The 18,542-nt window shown below is 43.0% G+C and overlaps 1 protein-coding gene across 5 annotated transcripts in view; it reads left to right on the top strand.

The window, feature by feature from the left end:
* The window catches only part of CEP57L1 (centrosomal protein 57 like 1), a 51,209-nt gene that overhangs the window by 4,156 nt on the left and 28,511 nt on the right, over positions 1–18,542 (top strand). For all 5 annotated transcript variants that reach the window (XR_013635558.1, XM_073336981.1, XM_073336985.2 and 2 more), the window contains exons 2-4: positions 6,839–6,983; positions 9,415–9,594; positions 13,373–13,494. Coding sequence is in view for 4 of the 5 variants with exons in the window: in XM_073336985.2 (XP_073193086.1) it covers positions 6,839–6,983; positions 9,415–9,594; positions 13,373–13,494 (447 nt within the window). In the remaining variant the exon portion in view is untranslated. The remainder of the gene's footprint in view (positions 1–6,838; positions 6,984–9,414; positions 9,595–13,372; positions 13,495–18,542) is intronic.

Consider the following 18,542-nt stretch of genomic DNA (forward strand, 5'->3'; position numbering starts at 1 on the left):
TACAAGCACCTAAAATTAAATTTTTTTTTTTAGCAGCTGGAAATGTGGAGATGAGCAGCCAGCTTCCTGCAGAGTACCAGTAGTCCACAAACTGCAGTCTGCCACTCTCTCTGCTTTTATTTGTGTAATCTTACACCGATAAAAAGGATGCCCTTTTTCTCAATGTTGCTATCACTGGTGGAATTGCAATGATGTAAGACTTAGCACCAAAAAAGCTACTGTAACACAGCCTCTGAGTCTCAAGACAGATAATTGAAATGACACTAAAAATGACTCTAATGTTTTCATATGCCTGTTCCAGAGGCATTGGTGAAACTGATCAATAATCTTGCCAATTTCATGCTGCTGCAGATGCTTTACTGAGCATCAGCAGCCACTACTCCCTGAGGAGTAAGAGCTCCAGCCCTGGCCCCCCAAAAAGAGGCTGGAAGAAGGGCTGGCTAACAGGCCTTTCTGCATTTCCCTTGAAACAGTGAGATGCTCATAGGGTGGGGAGGAAGAGAAGGAGAAGAGACAAAGCTGCTATCTTCTTCATAAAAAGAAAAGGAGTACTTGTGGCACCTTAGAGACTAACCAATTTATTTGAGCATAAGCTTTCGTGAGCTACAGCTCACTTCATCGGATGCATACTGTGGAAAATACAGAAGATGTTGTTTTTATACACGCAAACCATGAAAAAATGGGTGTTTATCACTATAAAAGGTTTTCTCTCCCCCCACCCCACTCTCCTGCTGATAATAGTTTATCTAAAGTGATCACTCTCCTTACAATGCGTGTGATAATCAAGGTGGGCCATTTCCAGCACAAATCCAGGGTTTAATAAGAACATCTGAGGAACGGGGGGGGGGGGGGGGGAAACAAGGGAAAATAGGTTACCTTGCATAATGACATAGCCAATTTGCAAATGAATTCCAATTCAGCAGTCTCTCGCTGGAGTCTGGTTTTGAAGTTTTTCTGTTGTAATATCGCAACTTTCATATCTGTAATTGCGTGACCAGAGAGATTGAAGTGTTCTCCGACTGGTTTATGAATGTTATAATTCTTGACATCTGATTTGTGTCCATTTATTCTTTTACATAGAGACTGTCCAGTTTGACCAATGTACATGGCAGAGGGTCATTACTGGCACATGATGGCATATATCACATTGGTAGATGTGCAGGTGAACAAGCCTCTGATAGTGTGACTGATGTGATTAGGCCCTGTGATGGTGTCCCCTGAATAGATATGTGGGCACAGTTGGCAACGGGCTTTGTTGCAAGGATAGGTTCCTGGATTAGTGGTTCTGTCGTGTGGTATGTGGTTGCTGGTGAGTATTTGCTTCAGGTTGGGGGGCTGTCTGTAGGCAAGGACTGGCCTGTCTCCCAAGATTTGTGAGAGTGTTGGGTCATCCTTCAGGATAGGTTGTAGATCCTTGATAATGCGTTGGAGAGGTTTTAGTTGGGGTCTGAAGGTGACGGCTAGTGGCGTTCTGTTATTTTCTTTGTTAGGCCTGTCCTGTAGTAGGTGACTTCTGGGAACTCTTCTGGCTCTATCAATCCGTTTCTTCACTTCCGCAGGTGGGTATTGTAGTTGTAAGAATGCTTGATAGAGATCTTGTAGGTGTTTGTCTCTGTCTGAGGGGTTGGAGCAAATGCGGTTGTATCTCAGAGCTTGGCTGTAGACAATGGATCGTGTGGTGTGGTCAGGGTGAAAGCTGGAGGCATGTAGGTAGGAATAGCAGTTAGTAGGTTTCCGGTATAGGGTGATGTTTATGTGACCATCGTTTATTAGCACTGTAGTGTCCAGGAAGTGGATCTCTTGTGTGGACTGGACCAGGCTAAGGTTGATGGTGGGATAGAAATTGTTGAAATCATGGTGGAATTCCTCAAGGGCTTCTTTTCCATGGGTCCAGATGATGAAGATGTCATCAATATAGCGCAAGTAGAGTAGGGGCATTAGGGGACGAGAGCTGAGGAAGCATTGTTCTAAGTCAGCCATAAAAATGTTGGCATACTGTGGGGTCATGCGGGTACCCATAGCAGTGCCGCTGATTTTAAGGTATACATTGTCCCCAAATGTACAATAGTTATGGGTAAGGACAAAATCACAAAGTTCAGCCACCAGGTTAGCCGTTACATTATCGGGGATCGTGTTCTTGACGGCTTGTAGTCCATCTTTGTGTGGAATGTTGGTGTAGAGAGCTTCTACATCCATAGTGGCCAGGATGGCGTTATCAGGAAGATCACCGATGGATTTGTAGTTTCCTCAGGAAGTCAGTGGTGTCTCGAAGGTAGCTGGGAGTGTTGGTAGCATAGGGCCTGAGGAGAGAGTCTACATAGCCAGACAATCCTGCTGTCAGGGTGCCAATGCCTGAGATGATGGGGCGCCCAGGTTTATGGATCTTGGGTAGTAGATAGAATAACCCAGGTCGGGGTTCCAGGGGTGTGTCTGTGTGGATTTGATCTTGTGCTTTTTCAGGGAGTTTCTTGAGCAAATGCTGTAGTTTCTTTTGGTAACTCTCAGTGGGATTAGAGGGTAATGGCTTGTAGAAAGTGGTGTTGGAGAGCTGCCTAGCAGCCTCTTGTTCATATTCCGACCTAGTCATGATGACAACAGCACCTCCTTTGTCAGCCTTTTTGATTATGATGTCAGAGTTGTTTCTGAGGCTGTGGATGGCATTGTGTTCTGCACAGCTGAGGTTGTGGGGCAAGTGATGCTGCTTTTCCACAATTTCAGCCCGTGCACGTCGGCAGAAGCACTCTATGCAGAAGTCCAGTCTGCTGTCTCAACCTTCAGGAGGAGTCTACCTAGAATCCTTCTTCTTTTTGTAGTGTTGGTAGGGAGGTCTCTGTGGATTAGTATGTTGTTCAGAAGTGTGTTGGAAATATTCCTTGAGTTGGAGACGTCAAAAATAGGATTCTAGGTCACCACAGAACTGTATCCTGTTCATGGGGTTGGAGGGGCAGAAGGAGAGGCCCCGAGATAGGACAGCTGCTTCTGCTGGGCTAAGAGTATAGTTGGATAGGTTAACAATATTGCTGGGTGGGTTGAGGGAACCATTGCTGTGGCCCCTTGTGGCATGTAGTAGTTTAGAAAGTTTAGCGTCCTTTTTCTTTTGTAGAGAAGCAAAGTGTGTGTGTTTTAGTAAAGTCCAGCCACGAGGAAGTTTGTGTGGAAGGTTGGTTTTTTATGAGAGTATCCATTTTTGAGAGCTCATTCTTTATCTTTCCCTGTTTGCTGTAGAGGATGTTGATCAGGTGGTTCCGCAGTTTCTTTGAGAGCGTGTGGCACAAGCTGTCAGCATAGTCTGTGTGGTATGTAGATTGTAATGGACATTTTTACCTTCAGTCCTTTTGGTACGATGTCCATCTGTTTGCATTTGGAAAGGAAGATGATGTCTGTCTGTATCTGTACAAGTTTTTTCATGCAGTTGATAGATTTCCACTCCGTACGGCTAAATGCGGTGCCTTGCATGATGACAGGTTTCAGAGTAACAGCCGTGTTAGTCTGTATTCGCAAAAAGAAAAGGAGTACTTGTGGCACCTTAGACTAACCAATTTATTTGAGCATAAGCTTTCGTGAGCTACAGCTCACTTCATCGGATGCATACTTCACCTACTACAGGACAGGCCTAACAAAGGCCCTCCCCCCCCCCCCCCCCCCGTTCCTCAGACGTTCTTGTTAAACCCTGGATTTGTGCTGGAAATGGCCCACCTTGATTATCACACACATTGTAAGGAGAGTGATCACTTTAGGCACACCTGAGGCACCTAACTCCAGGAGAGGGTTCACAGCTGAGAATCACAAGTGGAGCTATGCACCTACCTGTAGTGAGGACTTAGGCATTTTTGTCTGTGAGAGGGGCGAGGCTTAAGATGCACCCCTGCCATCAGCGTCTTCCATTGGCTAAGTAAGGGAGCTCTCTATGTAGCATGCTGTCTGTTGTGGATCATATTCTAATGTGCCTGTCTCTCTCCATTCATTGTATAGAGAGCCTAGGTGCCTAACTCAGACTTTGTGGATTGCATTGATGTTCCTGTGATTTTTCTAGGTGCTTAAAAGTTAGGGGCTGTGATGCTGAATGTGAATCTAAGCCTCCAGTAAATTGTTCAGCTACCGAATTATATCCTTTGGGTATTAAACTCCTATAAACTGGAAAGAAAGGATCATGAGATAATGTAATGCAAGCTTACTTATGTGTTCCTGTGCTTCCTGCCCCATGCAAGTAGAATTGTCTACTGTATTTTATCCTCTGCTGCTTAGTAATCAAGACTGCATATGATCTCCTGTCCTGGTGAAGAAGGTTTTCTCATCAGTAAGAGCTACTGTGGCAGGATTCAATTTAGATAATGTGGTTTGTAATCTGTAGTAGATACGATGTTGCAGTGTTCTGTATGACATCCTAGAATACAGTGGTTGTCAGTAGCAATAAAACAGCATTGGAATGTTATGGGCTGAAATACTCTCCAGGACAGGATGGTGATTTGTACACGATTTTGAACAAATTATTTGTTCGCTAAAACTATCTAACGAAAGTTGTCAGAGTGGACTGTGATAGTTTGGCTGTGTCCCAGGTCTTAGGGAAACCTCTACAAGCTCTAGTTCATCTGAAGGGTTAGCTGTGAGTGTGTCTTGAAATCAGATATGTACTGACCAGAAGATTTCTGAGCTTGATAGCAGCTATTTAATAGTAATTTAGAACATGAGGAAGGTATCCAACCGAGAATCTCCAATTTCTTGAGTAGCTTGAAGATGCAGCATAGCAAGATGTTGGCTCTTTTTCTGTTTTAAATGCCCTCTGAAACATCAACACTGACCGCTTTTTCTGGAAATTTTTTTCTGTTTTGAATATTTTTTTCAAATTGACTCTCATCTGGGATCTAACTTTATTTAGATAAATGCTGTAGTTTGTTGTGGGTTGCTGCTTCTTCCTGTTGGTTCCTTTTGTTAAGCCACCAAATGAGTGGTGTAAATTACTTGTTCTAAACAGAAACCACGATGCTGTGCTGAGTAGAGATTGGGGTTCATGCTGGAAGTGGTACAGCAAATAATCTTCCGTGGCAGACAATACCCTCTTTCTGCTACTCGGGGAAGAAAAGGTGAGTCTGCTGCAGTATTTTAATCTGCTGTATGAAACCACAGTTTTACTGTATTATTAGGCCTGCAAGTAAGTGTCTTTTCTGTAATGAGAATTGTCTTCCACTGAACTGTGATGGTGTGATTACAACTTGCCTAATTCAGTATTGCAGTCCCTCTTTTTGAGTTTAATTATTTAGGCTTGTTAAAGGAATCTTACATGTGCCTGATGTGTTTTGATAAAAGCTGTCATCTTCTGTGACTGTAATAACTTCTGAAGTACAGCACAGAACCAAGTTTCTGGGACCCAAGTTAAAACCAAAGATGTTGAATTTGAAATAAGAAATACTGTACAAGGCCTTGGAAATTCACAAATTAATTTGTGAAAAATAATGAGGAATGTGAGTAAAAATGGGGCTTATGCATTTGAGCTGACTTTGAGATAGTAAGGAGTCAAGAATGGATGGCTAGTAACTATTATGTTACAAGGATTGTCTACAGACTCTCCAAACAATCCATAGTTGCAGTAGCAGGGCAGTTTTATGAACTCATCATTAAAACACGATTGCAAGAAAACTGAATAGAGGTGAACTTGAGCTGTGAAGTTCTGACTGAGAGTTTTGATGTTAGGCCTATCTATACCCAACAGATATATTTAAATAAAGCACCGTAAGAAATGGTAGGGTTAAGAAACCATGAAACAACTGACATTCTTAAAACTTGTTTCTAATTTTGTCTTGAGCATCATTAAGGTCAAATTAGAAGTAAAGTAATGCAGTAAGCAAAATATTGTTTATACATGATCAATAATCCAACACATCTGAAAAACACTTAAGAAATGCATTTCTTTCATGTTCTTATTGTCACATTTTTTTTTCTCCATTTGGGTGGAATACATAACTAATATTCAGAGCTTGAATATTTAATTTCTAATCTAAATATCTGAATGGAACTTGAGTTAGTTATCCTGGAATAAACATTTTTGGCTGAGCTCTGAGGGTCAACTTTACTAAATCACCTAGTCCAAACTTCATTGTCTGTATCTCAAATACAGTTAAACTGTCTTTTTTTTTTTTTATTTTAGGCAGAATAAACATGCCCTTGAAAATCTGCTTCGGACAAAATGAGGAGTGTGGCGGGGGGGGAGGAGGAATTCTTTTACTGGATTGTATTAATGGGAATACAGCATATTTAAATCAAGAAAAGGAAGGCAGGGGTTTTTTTGCTTGGCCATTATTAGGTTTCAGCTGTATTAAATTTTGGACACCACATGTTTATTTAAAAAAACACCTGCTTTGGTGGATTCAGAGGTTTGGGGTGGGGTAAAGTATATGTAGGGAAAAGGGCATGCTCATTGTACATTAAAGATCAGACATAACTGTCCTGTAAATATGAGGATGTTAGGAAAGGAGTGCATTATTCCCTGGTCAAAAAGTTAAACAGAATAAATGTGTTTAGAAGTCAAGAAGGAAAAATTTTAAGAATCTTTTTGGTAATAAAACAAGATGCCAAGGGAATCTGTAGCATTTCTCTCATTGGTGATTTTTTTTTTTTTTTTTTTTTTTTTAGGAATTTGTTGGGAGTTATTTAAGCTGCAGTATTCTTGACACAATGTAGAGGGAAGGACCAACTGACTTGCTCAGTGTTCTTTCCAACCCAGTTGATTTCATTTGATACAAACTTAGGGCTTGTTCAAGACAGGGCATTGGACTAGTTGTTGGTGCTATAATAATAGTCCATTTAGGAAATAATGGCATTCTGTATATCTTTCCTTCTACAGACCATGGGTTCTGAATCAAAGCAAAGTTTCATAGGAACCTTTCTGCAGCCTCCAGATAAAATGTTTGTTCCTACCTTTGGTCAGAGCAAGTCAAAGAAGGCAACAGCTACCATTGGTGACATGCTTCCTGCCCCAAACAACCAAGGTAAAGCCACAAAAAAAAGTGTTCTTTTTAACTCTATTAAGCAAATTGCCTTGTCTGTTCTACTTATGATCTAAATGACTAATGTTCGTTGGACTGGAGGCTTGTGTGGAGAATGAGTAGTATCCCCAGACTTGGGGGCTGTATCCTAGAAGCTGGTTGCCACCTCTCCTAACTTTGGCTGTGAAATCTGTTTTGCTTGAAAATTGGAGATTGCTTCTGTAGAGTTTGAAGTTTATCGCTTTCTTTTTAGCATTACTTTGATTTGAAACTTTGATTTTTGTTTCAGAGTAACAGCCGTGTTAGTCTGTATTCGCAAAAAGAAAAGGAGTACTTGTGGCACCTTAGAGACTAACCAATTTATTTGAGCATAAGCTTTCGTGAGCTACATGCATCCGATGACGTGAGCTGTAGCTCATGAAAGCTTATGCTCAAATAAATTGGTTAGTCTCTAAGGTGCCACAAGTACTCCTTTTCTTTTTGATTTTTGTGTGACATTGTTTGCTTCCCTCTAGGTCAAAAATCACTTAACTTTCTGCATAAGATCCCCTGGAAAACTTGAGGAGAAAATACATTGTAAAGAACCAAAGTTATAAACTATTTTGGTTATGGATAGTTTTGAGCCAAGTCTTGTTCCCGTTGCTGTTAAATCAATAGCAAATAATTCACATTTGGTGGGAGCAACGTTGGGTACTATGTATGTGAACATGTTTCTTTCTACTGTGGCTTAATCATAGGAAGAACCTAAGGCTCCTTTAGTTGACTCCTAAGAGGGTTCTTACACAAGCTTCTGCTACTAGACGGAGAGAGAGAGTGTGTTGGGTTGTCTTTTTTAAACTGTCGGACTACAGTTCTGGAGCTTAGTCTTCAGGTACACTGGAATAATGCCTGGTACACCTAGGGGAAGATCTAAGGTGGCTTTATTCCACATTTCTGCCTTCTAGTCCCTGATCTTAGGGGCAGTATTGCTCCAAGTTTTAGCCCTCTCTACATTAGGGGCCATTGTGCCAGCTGGGGGTCACTGCAACATGATCCAGCCAACAACCATGCTCTGAGGAAAATGGGGGTAGCTGGCAGGGAGAGCGGGGACATTATTTCCCCCCCCACCAAGGGAGTCCTCCGTTTGAGTACAGGAAACCTTAAGGCTTGTGTGTGCTATTGGAATGTCACAAAGAGTGCTTAGTTTGTGTCAGAACTGGGCCCTTTCTCTGTAAGCGTATGACTATGGAGAGGCAATAGCATCTTCGGAGTAAAAGTTGTAGCTGTGGTGATACTTCATCATAAACATTTGAAAGCACAGTTTTAACCACACATTATGTTAGGGAACAAATACTTTTTTGAAATGTAAAAATGGTTCCTCCTTGACATTTTTCCAAAGTGTCTAACTTTCCCTTCGATCTGTCCAAAACAATCACATGATGCCACAATAAGTGAATCCTAAATAAATGTTGAGGTTGACTCATCCAAGAAGCTTTTTTCCAAGGACAAGAATAGCTTAATAATCAAGGAATTGCCATTATTTGGCAGTAGAAGCAGTTCTCTTTCAATAAAGCAGATATTGGGGAGAAAAAGGGGCAACAGAATATCTGAGCTACTTTGAGTGTCAAACTGGCTTTCAGAAGTGAGAGAAAAACCTAGGATCTGTTAAAATGTACTCCTCCTCCTTCCTGCCATCCCTATGAAAATGCCCCTGTGACCTATAAGGAATGTGCACATTTTGAGATTGGGTAACAGAAGAGCAGAGCATAAATCAAGTGCAGAGGTTACACAGAAAATATGACTGAGCCAGAAACAAGACTTAATTTCTAATCTCAATAGCAAGCCCATGTTGTATTCAGTAGATCACTGTGCCTCTGATGCAAATTGCTTCCAACCTCTGTATTTAGGCTAATTGTAAAACTGGGCAAACAATGCTTACCCATTTCTGCAAAGTTCTCTGAAATCTAGAAATTAAAAAGGATTACTCGCCCTTCTCCAGGAGGCATTGCAAGTTAGGCATTGGCTGTTTAACTTAGACCTGAGTTCTAGTCTTTGGTCTGATATTTAATTTGCTATAACTTGCTGGCACTCCTTACTAGCATTTGGAGTGAAGATGGCTATGCATGTATACACAGCACATTCTCACTTAGCGACATACAAAACAAATGCGTTTTGTAAGGTGTGCACTGAAAGTGCTGGATCTCCATAGGATCCACTGTTAACTTTTCCAGTGGGTGCTGTGGCTCTTCTCTAACAATTGGGTGAGTTATTTATCACATGTATTCTTTCTTTTTTAAATGGCCTTTTCTACTCATTTCATAACCCTTATTGGTTTTTTTAAACATTTGTTTGTTTTTTGGGAATCGATACAAGTTTTTTATGGCTAACACTATATTGCAATGCAGTAAAACATTTATTTTTTTTAAAAATCCACTATTTTTCAATTGTTCACCAGCTCTGATGTCAGCCCTCAAAACTCTTCAAGAAAAGATCCGTCGTCTAGAGTTGGAGAGGTCGCAGGCTGAAGATAACCTGAGCTGCCTTTCCATTGAGGCTGCCCAGTATAAAAAGACCTTGCAGCATGAAACAAATGAGAAAGATATAGCACATGAGGAATTGATACAACAGAAAAAAGGTCTCTCTCCAATGGTGATAATTAGATTTGCAGACTTGTCATCTATTTTTTTTTTTAATCAAAAATCCTGGAGCAGTCGCAATAAATTTAGTAAAAATCATGGGTTTAGGAGGAAATGGTGTAAAGTCACAGGTGTGTCATTTAAAGTGTAGCAGAGGGATTTACAAGTATGTGGGGAGGCGTTGGGTCCTACCCTGAGGGGAAAGAGGCCTTGGGGGTGGGAGTGTTGCAGAGTGAATCCACCCCGCACTCACCTTCCAGCAATGGCTCCTGTCCCACAGGGCTAGCCCAGCTCCCTGCTACAGAGTCCAGGCAGGGTCCACCTCCTGTGATGACCCTACCACCCTTCCTGGCCCTGGCGCTGCTGGATTGCCTGTCCCAAATTGGGCTGTGGAAGCATAAGTGGTGGGGCCATGGCCCACGTGCCGCCGGCCCCCCCCCCTCCCCCCGCCACGCAGCTCCACAACCTGTGAAACCCCAGACACAAAAGTCATGGTATTCATGGCAACTTTACCTCTGTGACAAACCTGTCACCATACTAATAATAGAAATAGTCAATATAGCTGTTAGTTCTCTCAACTGAAGGAGCGCTCATGTTTTGGCGAGCTGCTATTGAATGCAGGTTCTAGTTTCAGCTTTGAGAAGTATAGTCCTATCCAATCATCATAATTTGTCTGAATTTTTTTTTTAATAAAAATTAACCAAATATTGCCTTACCAATCATAGAAGATTAGGGTTGGAAGAGACCTCAGGAGGTCATCTAGTCCAACCCCCTGCTCAAAGCAAGACCCACCCCAACTAAATTATCCCAGCCAGGGCTTTGTCAAGCCAGGCCTTAAAAACCCCCTAAGGATGGAGATTCCACCACCTCCCTAGATAACCCATTCCAGTGCTTTACCACTCTCTTAGTGAAATAATTTTTCCTAATCTCCAACCTAGACCTCCCCCACTGCAACTTCAGACCATTTGCTTCTTGTTCTGTCATTTGCCACCGCTGAGAACAGCCTAGCTCCATCCTCTTTGGAACCCCCCTTCAGATTGTTGAAGGCTGCTATCAAATCCCCCTAACTCTTCTCTTCTGCAGACTAAATAAACCCAGTTCCCTCAACCTCTCCTCATGTGTCATGTGCCCTAGCCCCCTAATCATTTTCATTGCCCTCCGCTGGACTCTCTCCAATTTGTCCACATCCTTTCTGTAGGGGGGGGGCCCAATCTGGATGCAGTACTCCACATATGGCCTCACCAGTGCTGAACAGAGGGGAATAACCACTTCCCTTGATCTGCTGGCAATGCTCCTACTAATGCAGCCCAATATGCCATTAGCCTTCTTGGCAACAAGGGCACACTGTTGACTCCTATGCAGCTTCTCATCCACTGTAATCCCCACGTCCTTTTCTGCAGAACTGCTGCTTAACCAGTCAGTCCCCAGCCTGTAGCAGGGCATGGGATTCTTCAGTCCTTAGTGCAGGATTCTGCACTTGTCCTTGTTGAACCTCATCAGATTTCTTTTGGCCCAATCCTCCAATTTGTCTAGGTCGCTCTAGACCCTGTCCCTACCCTCCAGCATATCTACCCCCTCCCCCGATTTAGTGTCGTCCGCAAACTTGCTGAGGGTGCAGTCCATCTCGTCATCCAGATCATTAATGAAGATCTTGAACAAATCTGGCCTCTGGAGCTGTCCGCTTGATACCCAGCTACCAACTAGACATCAAGCCATTGATCACTACCTGTTGAGTCCAACGATCTAGGCAGCTTTCTATCCACCTTATAGTCCATTCATCCAATATACTTTTTTAACTTGCTGGCAAGAATACTGTGGGAGACCATATGAAAAGCTTTGCTAATCTCAAAATATATCACATCCACTGCTTTCCCCATATCCACAGAACCAGCTATCTCATCATAAAAGGCAATCAGGTGGGTCAGGCATTACTTGCCCTTGGTGAATCCAATCTTGACTGTTCCTGATCACCTTCCTCTCCTCCAAGTGCTTCAAAATGGACTCCTTGAGGACCTGCTCCATGATTTTTCCAGGGACTGAGGTGAGGCTGACCGGTCTGTAGTTCCCTAGGTCGTCCTCCTTCCCTTTTTTAAAGATGGGCACTATATTTGCCTTTTTCCAATCATCCAGGACCTCCCCTGATCGCGAAGAGTTTTCAAAGATAATGGCTCTGCAATTACATCAGTCGACTCCCTCAGCACCCTTGGATGCATTGCATCCGGCCCCATGGACTCGTGCATGTCCAGCTTTTCTAAATAGTCCTTAACCTGTTCTTTCACCACTGAGGGCTGCTGACCTCCTCCCCATATTGCGCTGCCCAGTGCAGCAGTCTGGGAGCTGACCTTGTCTGTGAAGACTGAGGCAAAAAAAGCATTGAGTACTTCAGGTTTTTCCACATGATCTATCACTAGGTTGCCTCCCACATTCAGTAAGGGTCCCACACTTTCCCTGACAACCTTCTTGTTGCTAATGTACCAGTAGAAACCCTTCTTGTTACCTTTCACATCTCTTGCTAGCTGCAATTCCAATTGTGCTTTGGCCTTCCTGATTACACCCCTGCATGCTTGAACAATATTTTTATACTCTTCCCTAATCTTCTGTACAAGTTTCCACTTCTTGTAAGCTTCCTTTTTGTGTTTAAGCTCATCTCTGTGAAGCCAAGCTGGTTGCCTCCCATATTTGCTATTCTTTCTGCAAATCAGGATGATTTGTTCCTGCACCCTCAATAAGGCTTCTTTAAAATACAGCCAGCTCTCCTGGACTCCTTCCCCCCTCATATTAGCCTCTAAGGGGATCCCCTTCCCTAAGGGCCTCAAAGTCTGCTTTTCTGAAGTCCAGGGTCCGTATTCTGCTACTCTCCTTTCTTCTTTTGCCAGGATCCTGAACTCGACCATCTCCTGGTCACTGCTGCCCAGGTTGCCACCCACTTCTACTTCCCCTACCAATTCTTCCCTGTTTGTGAGCAGCAGGTCAAGAAGAGCACAACCCCTAAGTTAGTTCCTCCGGCACTTGCATCAGGAAGTTGTCTCCAACACTCTCTAAAAACTTCCTGGATTGTCTATGCACTGCTGTGTTGCTCTCCCAGCAGATGTCAGTGTGATTGAAGTCCCCCAGGAGAGCCAGGGTCTGTGATCTGGAAACTTCTGTTAGTTGTCCGAAGAAAGCCTCGTCTACCTCATCCTCCTGGTCTGATCAATCGAGTTACTTTTCCGCTTGGTGCTGAATAAACCGGCTTTAGATACTGAATGTAATAAAGCCTCACAGAAACAGCTACTTGATAGAAGTATAGCTATTTCACATGTGATCATGAGGGCTTCCGGCCTGCAACACAGGGAGCAGCCCCTCAGTCAGTCTTTGCTTGCTGAGGTTGGCTGGATGAGATGTCCATTGGTGGCACTCCTAAAAGAACCAGGACGTCACTACAGGTCAGAACTCGGTGCTACTTATATGGTACCCCCAATCTGATGAAAGGTAAGAAGGGGGCAGGAGGGAACCAGATTTGATTAGGTTTATACTGGTGTAAATGGTGAGGAACTCCTGTGAAGTCAATAGTAACACAGATCAGGGTCTGGACCTGGAAATACATCCTGAGTCTTGCACATGTTAAAATACTCCCTGTTAACCACTTCACTGGCCCAGCCCAAGTACCCTTTTTTATATTTAAAAAAATACCAACCCAAAAACTTTGAAATCTCCAAGACCATAGGGTGAGGGGCAGGCTAAATGTTACTCAAAAATACTATTCTACACTGTGTGTGTGTCTGTCTCTCTCCACAGATGTTAGTGTGCAGTTAAGTGCAGCACAATCCCGCTGCTCCCTACTCGAGAAACAGCTGGATTTCATGAGGAAAATGGTTTTCAATGCAGAGCTAGAAAAGAATATGGTTCTAGAGCAACAGGTGAAGTATTTAGTATAATAAATGAAACAGTAAGAGCACAAGATTGTACTTCCTACATATTGCATCTCCCCAGTTCTGCTCAGATTGGTAATGACGGAAAGTGGTGATCATCGGTCAGCTATTCAGAGAATTACACAAAATGGCTTGCTAGTGTGGAGTTTCTAATAAGCTGTCATGTTCCTGTGTCAGGTGTAGCTTGCCCAGAGAAAGCTCTGTAGCCAAGATACACACCAGATATGTTCATTATAATATCCTTTAATGCTCTGGCCAGTGTTGGCTGAGGTTTGTTAAAATAAGGTATTTTATACACCGTGCTACCTAGTGGCTGAACAGTATAATACAGTTTCACATTCCATTACATCTCCCTCTGTAAGTTCTTACATTTACACTATCACACTGTCTTTGAATTTCATCTGTTAAGTGTCTCTGAATCCTACTGGTTTTCTAATTACATAACCCAAACTTGTAACAACTTGGTCATCTGGCTGTCCATTAGTTGCAAGGACTGGTTTTGGTTGGTCTAAAATCCTCCTCATCTTGTTCTGCACCTGCTATCTGTTCCTTCTGAGGAGCAAACTGTAGATGTCAATGTTTTTTGTTGAACTCTCCGCTGGCAGTCTTGATCACATATGATCTGGGTGCTGAATTCCTTTTCTTTACGACAGCTGGAGTTGTCCATCCTTTTTTTTTTCTATAAGAACAGCCATGCTGGGTCAGACCAACGGTCCATCTAGTCCAGCATCCTGTCTTCTGACAGTGGCCAATGCCAGGTGCCCCAAAGGGAATGAACAGAACAGGTAATCAAGTGATCCATCCCGTATCACCCATTCCCAGCTTCTGGCAAACAGAGGCTAGGGACGCCATTCCTGCCCATCCTGGCTAATAGCCATTGCTGGACCTATCCTCCTTGAACTTATCTAGTTCGGTTTTTTTTAACCCTGTTATAGTCTTGGCCTTTGCAACATCTGCTGGCAAGGAGTTCCACAGGTTGACTGCGTTGTGTGGAAAAAATACTTCCTTTTGTTTGTTTTAAACCTGCTGCCTATTAATTTCATTTGGTGACCCTTAGTTCGTGTGTTATGAGGAGTAAATAACACTTCCTTATTTACTTTCTCCACACCAGTCATGATTTTATAGACCTCTATCATATCCCCCTTTAGTCATCTCTTTTCCAAACTGAAAAGTCAGTCTTATTAGTCTCTCCTCATATGGAAGCCGTTTCATACCCTTAATAATTTTTGGTGCCCTTTTCTGAACCTTTTCCAATTCCAATATATCTTTTTTGAGATGGGGCGACCACATCTGCATGCAGTATTCAAGATGTGCGCGTACTGTGGATTTATATAGAGGCTAGAGCTGGCAGCTCTCTAACTGAATTATGTCTGTTGTAAAAGTGTTCCTAGGCTCTTTTTGCCATTGTATCCAGTTTGACTGCTCTTTTCATAGATTCTTTCCCAAACTTGAAACAGTAGTTCTGAGTTGTTTTTTCATCAGCAGTTGTGCTGGACTGTATCCAGTAGCTGCTATTGGTGTTGATCTGTAACTCAGAAGAGCAAGAAATAGATCTTCCTGCTGTAAGATTTTCTTGGCTGTCTGTATAGCTCTCTCAGTTCTCCATTCATTGCTGGTATTGTGGGCTGCTATTAATATGCTCAAAATCATATTTAGTTTAGAATTACTTAAATTCTGTTGCAGGGAATTGTGGTCTATGGTATTCCAGAACAACTTGTGATGGACAAAAGTGAGCAAAAGCAATAATAATGCAACGTTATATCTTTCAAGTACGTTATTTCTGTATACCTGGGAATGTACCTGTGCTTCAGTGGGTCACAACTGAGAATACCAAATTCAGGACAAACTGCTGAGAAATAGGGCAGAAATACCCCAAAACTGGTGGTTATTCTTCCATAAGATATACCAAACCAGCAACAAAAGTAAACTTCTGTCTCACCACACTGGCTAACAAGAAATCAGAACTGCAGCTTCCTTAGGTATTCCAGTCTTTGTTTCGATTCCCAGACACTAGACTTAATGATGAGTGGTTATTTAAAATCAATTTCATCAACCAAAGGATTCTTCTGATCCCACATACCCAGATCAATATATAACTTAAATCTTACCCAATAATCACGCTGTTGCCAATCCTTTAGTATCTAATATCTAAAGGTTGGCTTATAAGAAAAAAGAAAGGTGAGAGTTAAAATTGGTTAAATGAATCAAATACATACAATAATTGAAAATTCTTGGATTAGGTTTGAAGCAGTGATGGCATAAACTGCTGGCTTAAGTCTCTGGTTGCTTCCAAAAGAGTGGAAGGTCCTAAGTCCCTTGATTAGATTTCTCCCATTAATATAAGTCCATACTCCAGAGATCCAAGCAGGAAAGAGGCAAAATGGAGATATTTCCAGGGCATTTTACAGTTTCTCCCATGTGGAGGGTCTGCTCTCAGTACAGCCAGTGGAAATGTGCAGGCACAAGATGGAGTCCAGTGTTACACGAGGTGGTTACATGCCCTTGCATACTTCAATGAGTCATAGCAGGGGCCATTACCCATATTCTGGCTGGAAAGTCCATCAGGCAGGGATAAACTTCTTCCATGGCCCATTGTGTTTGTTGATGGGCCATCAACTTGAATAGTCTATTCACAGTGTGCTGGCAAGACTGGATGTAAACTACCTTGAGGGTGTTACTAGGAGCAAACACATTTGAAATACAGATATACAGTCAATATTCATAACTTCAAATATGAAAATGATACATGTATACAAATAGGATAATCTTATTCAGCAAACCATAACTTTTCCATTGATACCTTACATGACCTCTTTTGCACAAGATTTGTTGCATTTGTATAACAGTGGTAGCAACAATGATCTACATATTCATGTTTTAATCCTATAGCATCACAATAGTTCATAGTGACCAATTGTCCTCTGAATTTGCATAAATCTGCTGCTTGTCTCTTCCAAGGCCTCTCTGATAGGGGTGATGTTACTAAAGGTTCTTTGTATTGTGTTGGTCTGTTAGCTCTGCAATGTTCACATAAAATAACTTTATTTTTCACATCCCTGCTGATGCCTGTCCACCAAGCTGACTGACTGGTCCATTTGTGTCATTTAATTAATCATTAAACTTCACCCATGAAGGACATTAGGATTTCTCCTCTCCTTTCATTTGGAATTAATATGAAATGGCCTTTACTCATGATTTAATAGTCCCTGCACCACAAAGTAGTCTCTTGTCACTTCCTTCGTGTTTGTTCTTTAGATACTTGGTCCAGATGACCCTAAAGTAACTTAGAATTTGCTCAAGTTGCATGTCTGTTGAGGTTGCTTGTTGTAACGGATGTAGTCTGTTCTGACACTGGTCTGTATGCATCCATAGCTTTCATGTATGCCTTTACATTATCTTCCAGCTCATGGATCCTTGAGTGCGATGCTGGGCTCTGTGACAGTGTGTCTGCTTCTACCAGATTTTTCCCAGGAACATATTTAGCAATTGGGTTAAACCTAATTAACCTTATCAGTAGACACTGGCATCTCAGCAGTGCTTGATCCAGGCCTCTTCCATTGATGAGGGTTACAAGCAGCTTATGGTCTATTATCATAAACAAATTCAATCCACACAGATACCTGTTTAATAAAACTCATGCCCATACTCTTGTCAGGCACTCCTTTTCAATCTGTGCATATTGTTTTTCTGTTTCAGTGAGAATGTGAGAGCAAGATACAACTGGCTTCCACTCATGTTGTTGCAAAAATACACCTAGACCAGAGGTGGGCAAACTACGGCCCGTGGGCCACATCCGGCCCGTGGAACAGTCTTGCCCAGCCCCTGAGCTCCCAGCCAGGGAGCTAGCCCCCAACCTCTCCCCTGTCAGTATGGTGCTGTGCAGGCAGCGCGGCTTGCACCCGTCCATCTCCCAGGCTTGTCCCGCTGCTCTGAGCGGGGTGGTAAGCAGGAGGGGGGCTGGATAAGGGATGGAGGGGGGGTTAGATATGGGGTGGGGGCTCGGGGGTCCTGGGAGATGGGGGACAGGGAGTAGGGGGAGTCCGGGGGGGCAGTTAGGGATGGGGGTCCCGGGAGGGAGCTGTCAGGGGACAAGGATTGGTTGGATGGGTCAGGGGTTCCAGGGGGCCTGTCAGGGGGCGGGGGTGGATAGGGGCTGGGGGTCCCAGGACAGGGTGGTCAGGGGACAAGGATTGGGTGGGGGGGGTTGGATGGGTCAGGGGTTCTGAAGGGAGCAGTCAGGGGGTGGATAGGGGGTGGGGGCCAAGCATAGCCTTCCCTACCCAGCCCTCCATACCGTTTTGCAACCCCGATGTGGCCCTCGGGCCACAATATTTGCCCACCCCTGACCTAGACCATAGCTGCTTGCATCCTCACTGACCATTGTGGGTTTGTTCACATCATAGTACTTGAGAACAGGAGCTACTGAGTTAATTTCTTTTACCTCGTAGGAGGCAATGTCTTGATCTGGCCCCAATAGCCAAGGTGTGTTGGACTTTAATAGTTCATTCAGTGGTTTTGTCACTGTAGAAAGGTCTTGTAGGTATCGACCAAGGTAATTTACCATCCCCAGTATACGTCTCAGTTCTGGTATGTTAGTTGGTGCATTGCTTGAATTGCTTTTGCTTTCTCAGGACTAGGAATGATTCCATTTTTGTTTCTCAAAAACCTCGATTTGGGATAGGTGGTAAACGCATTTTTCCCTTGTTTAGCTTCAGTCCAGGCTCACTGACTAGGCTTAGGACTTTGAGGTTTTGTTGTATTCTCCATTGAAGATCCATATATGGAGTTATAGTTAACAGTTCTGCCTTTTTTTTTTTTTTTGGAAAATTTCAAATGTACTGGTAATCCCAAAAGGTAATCTTCACAAGCAAAAACTCCCAAAAGGTGTGATAAGTGTAGTCTGTCGAGCACTTTCTTGGACTAAAGGAGTTTGCCAGTGTCTGCTCAAGACATGCAGCTTGGAGGTTACTGTAGCTCCTTTCACTTTGGGGAGGAAGTCATCCAGTGTTGGTAGGATATATTTTTCTCCAACTATT

This window comes from Lepidochelys kempii, chromosome 3, assembly GCF_965140285.1.
Source record: "Lepidochelys kempii isolate rLepKem1 chromosome 3, rLepKem1.hap1, whole genome shotgun sequence".
Lineage (NCBI taxonomy): Eukaryota > Metazoa > Chordata > Testudines > Cheloniidae > Lepidochelys > Lepidochelys kempii.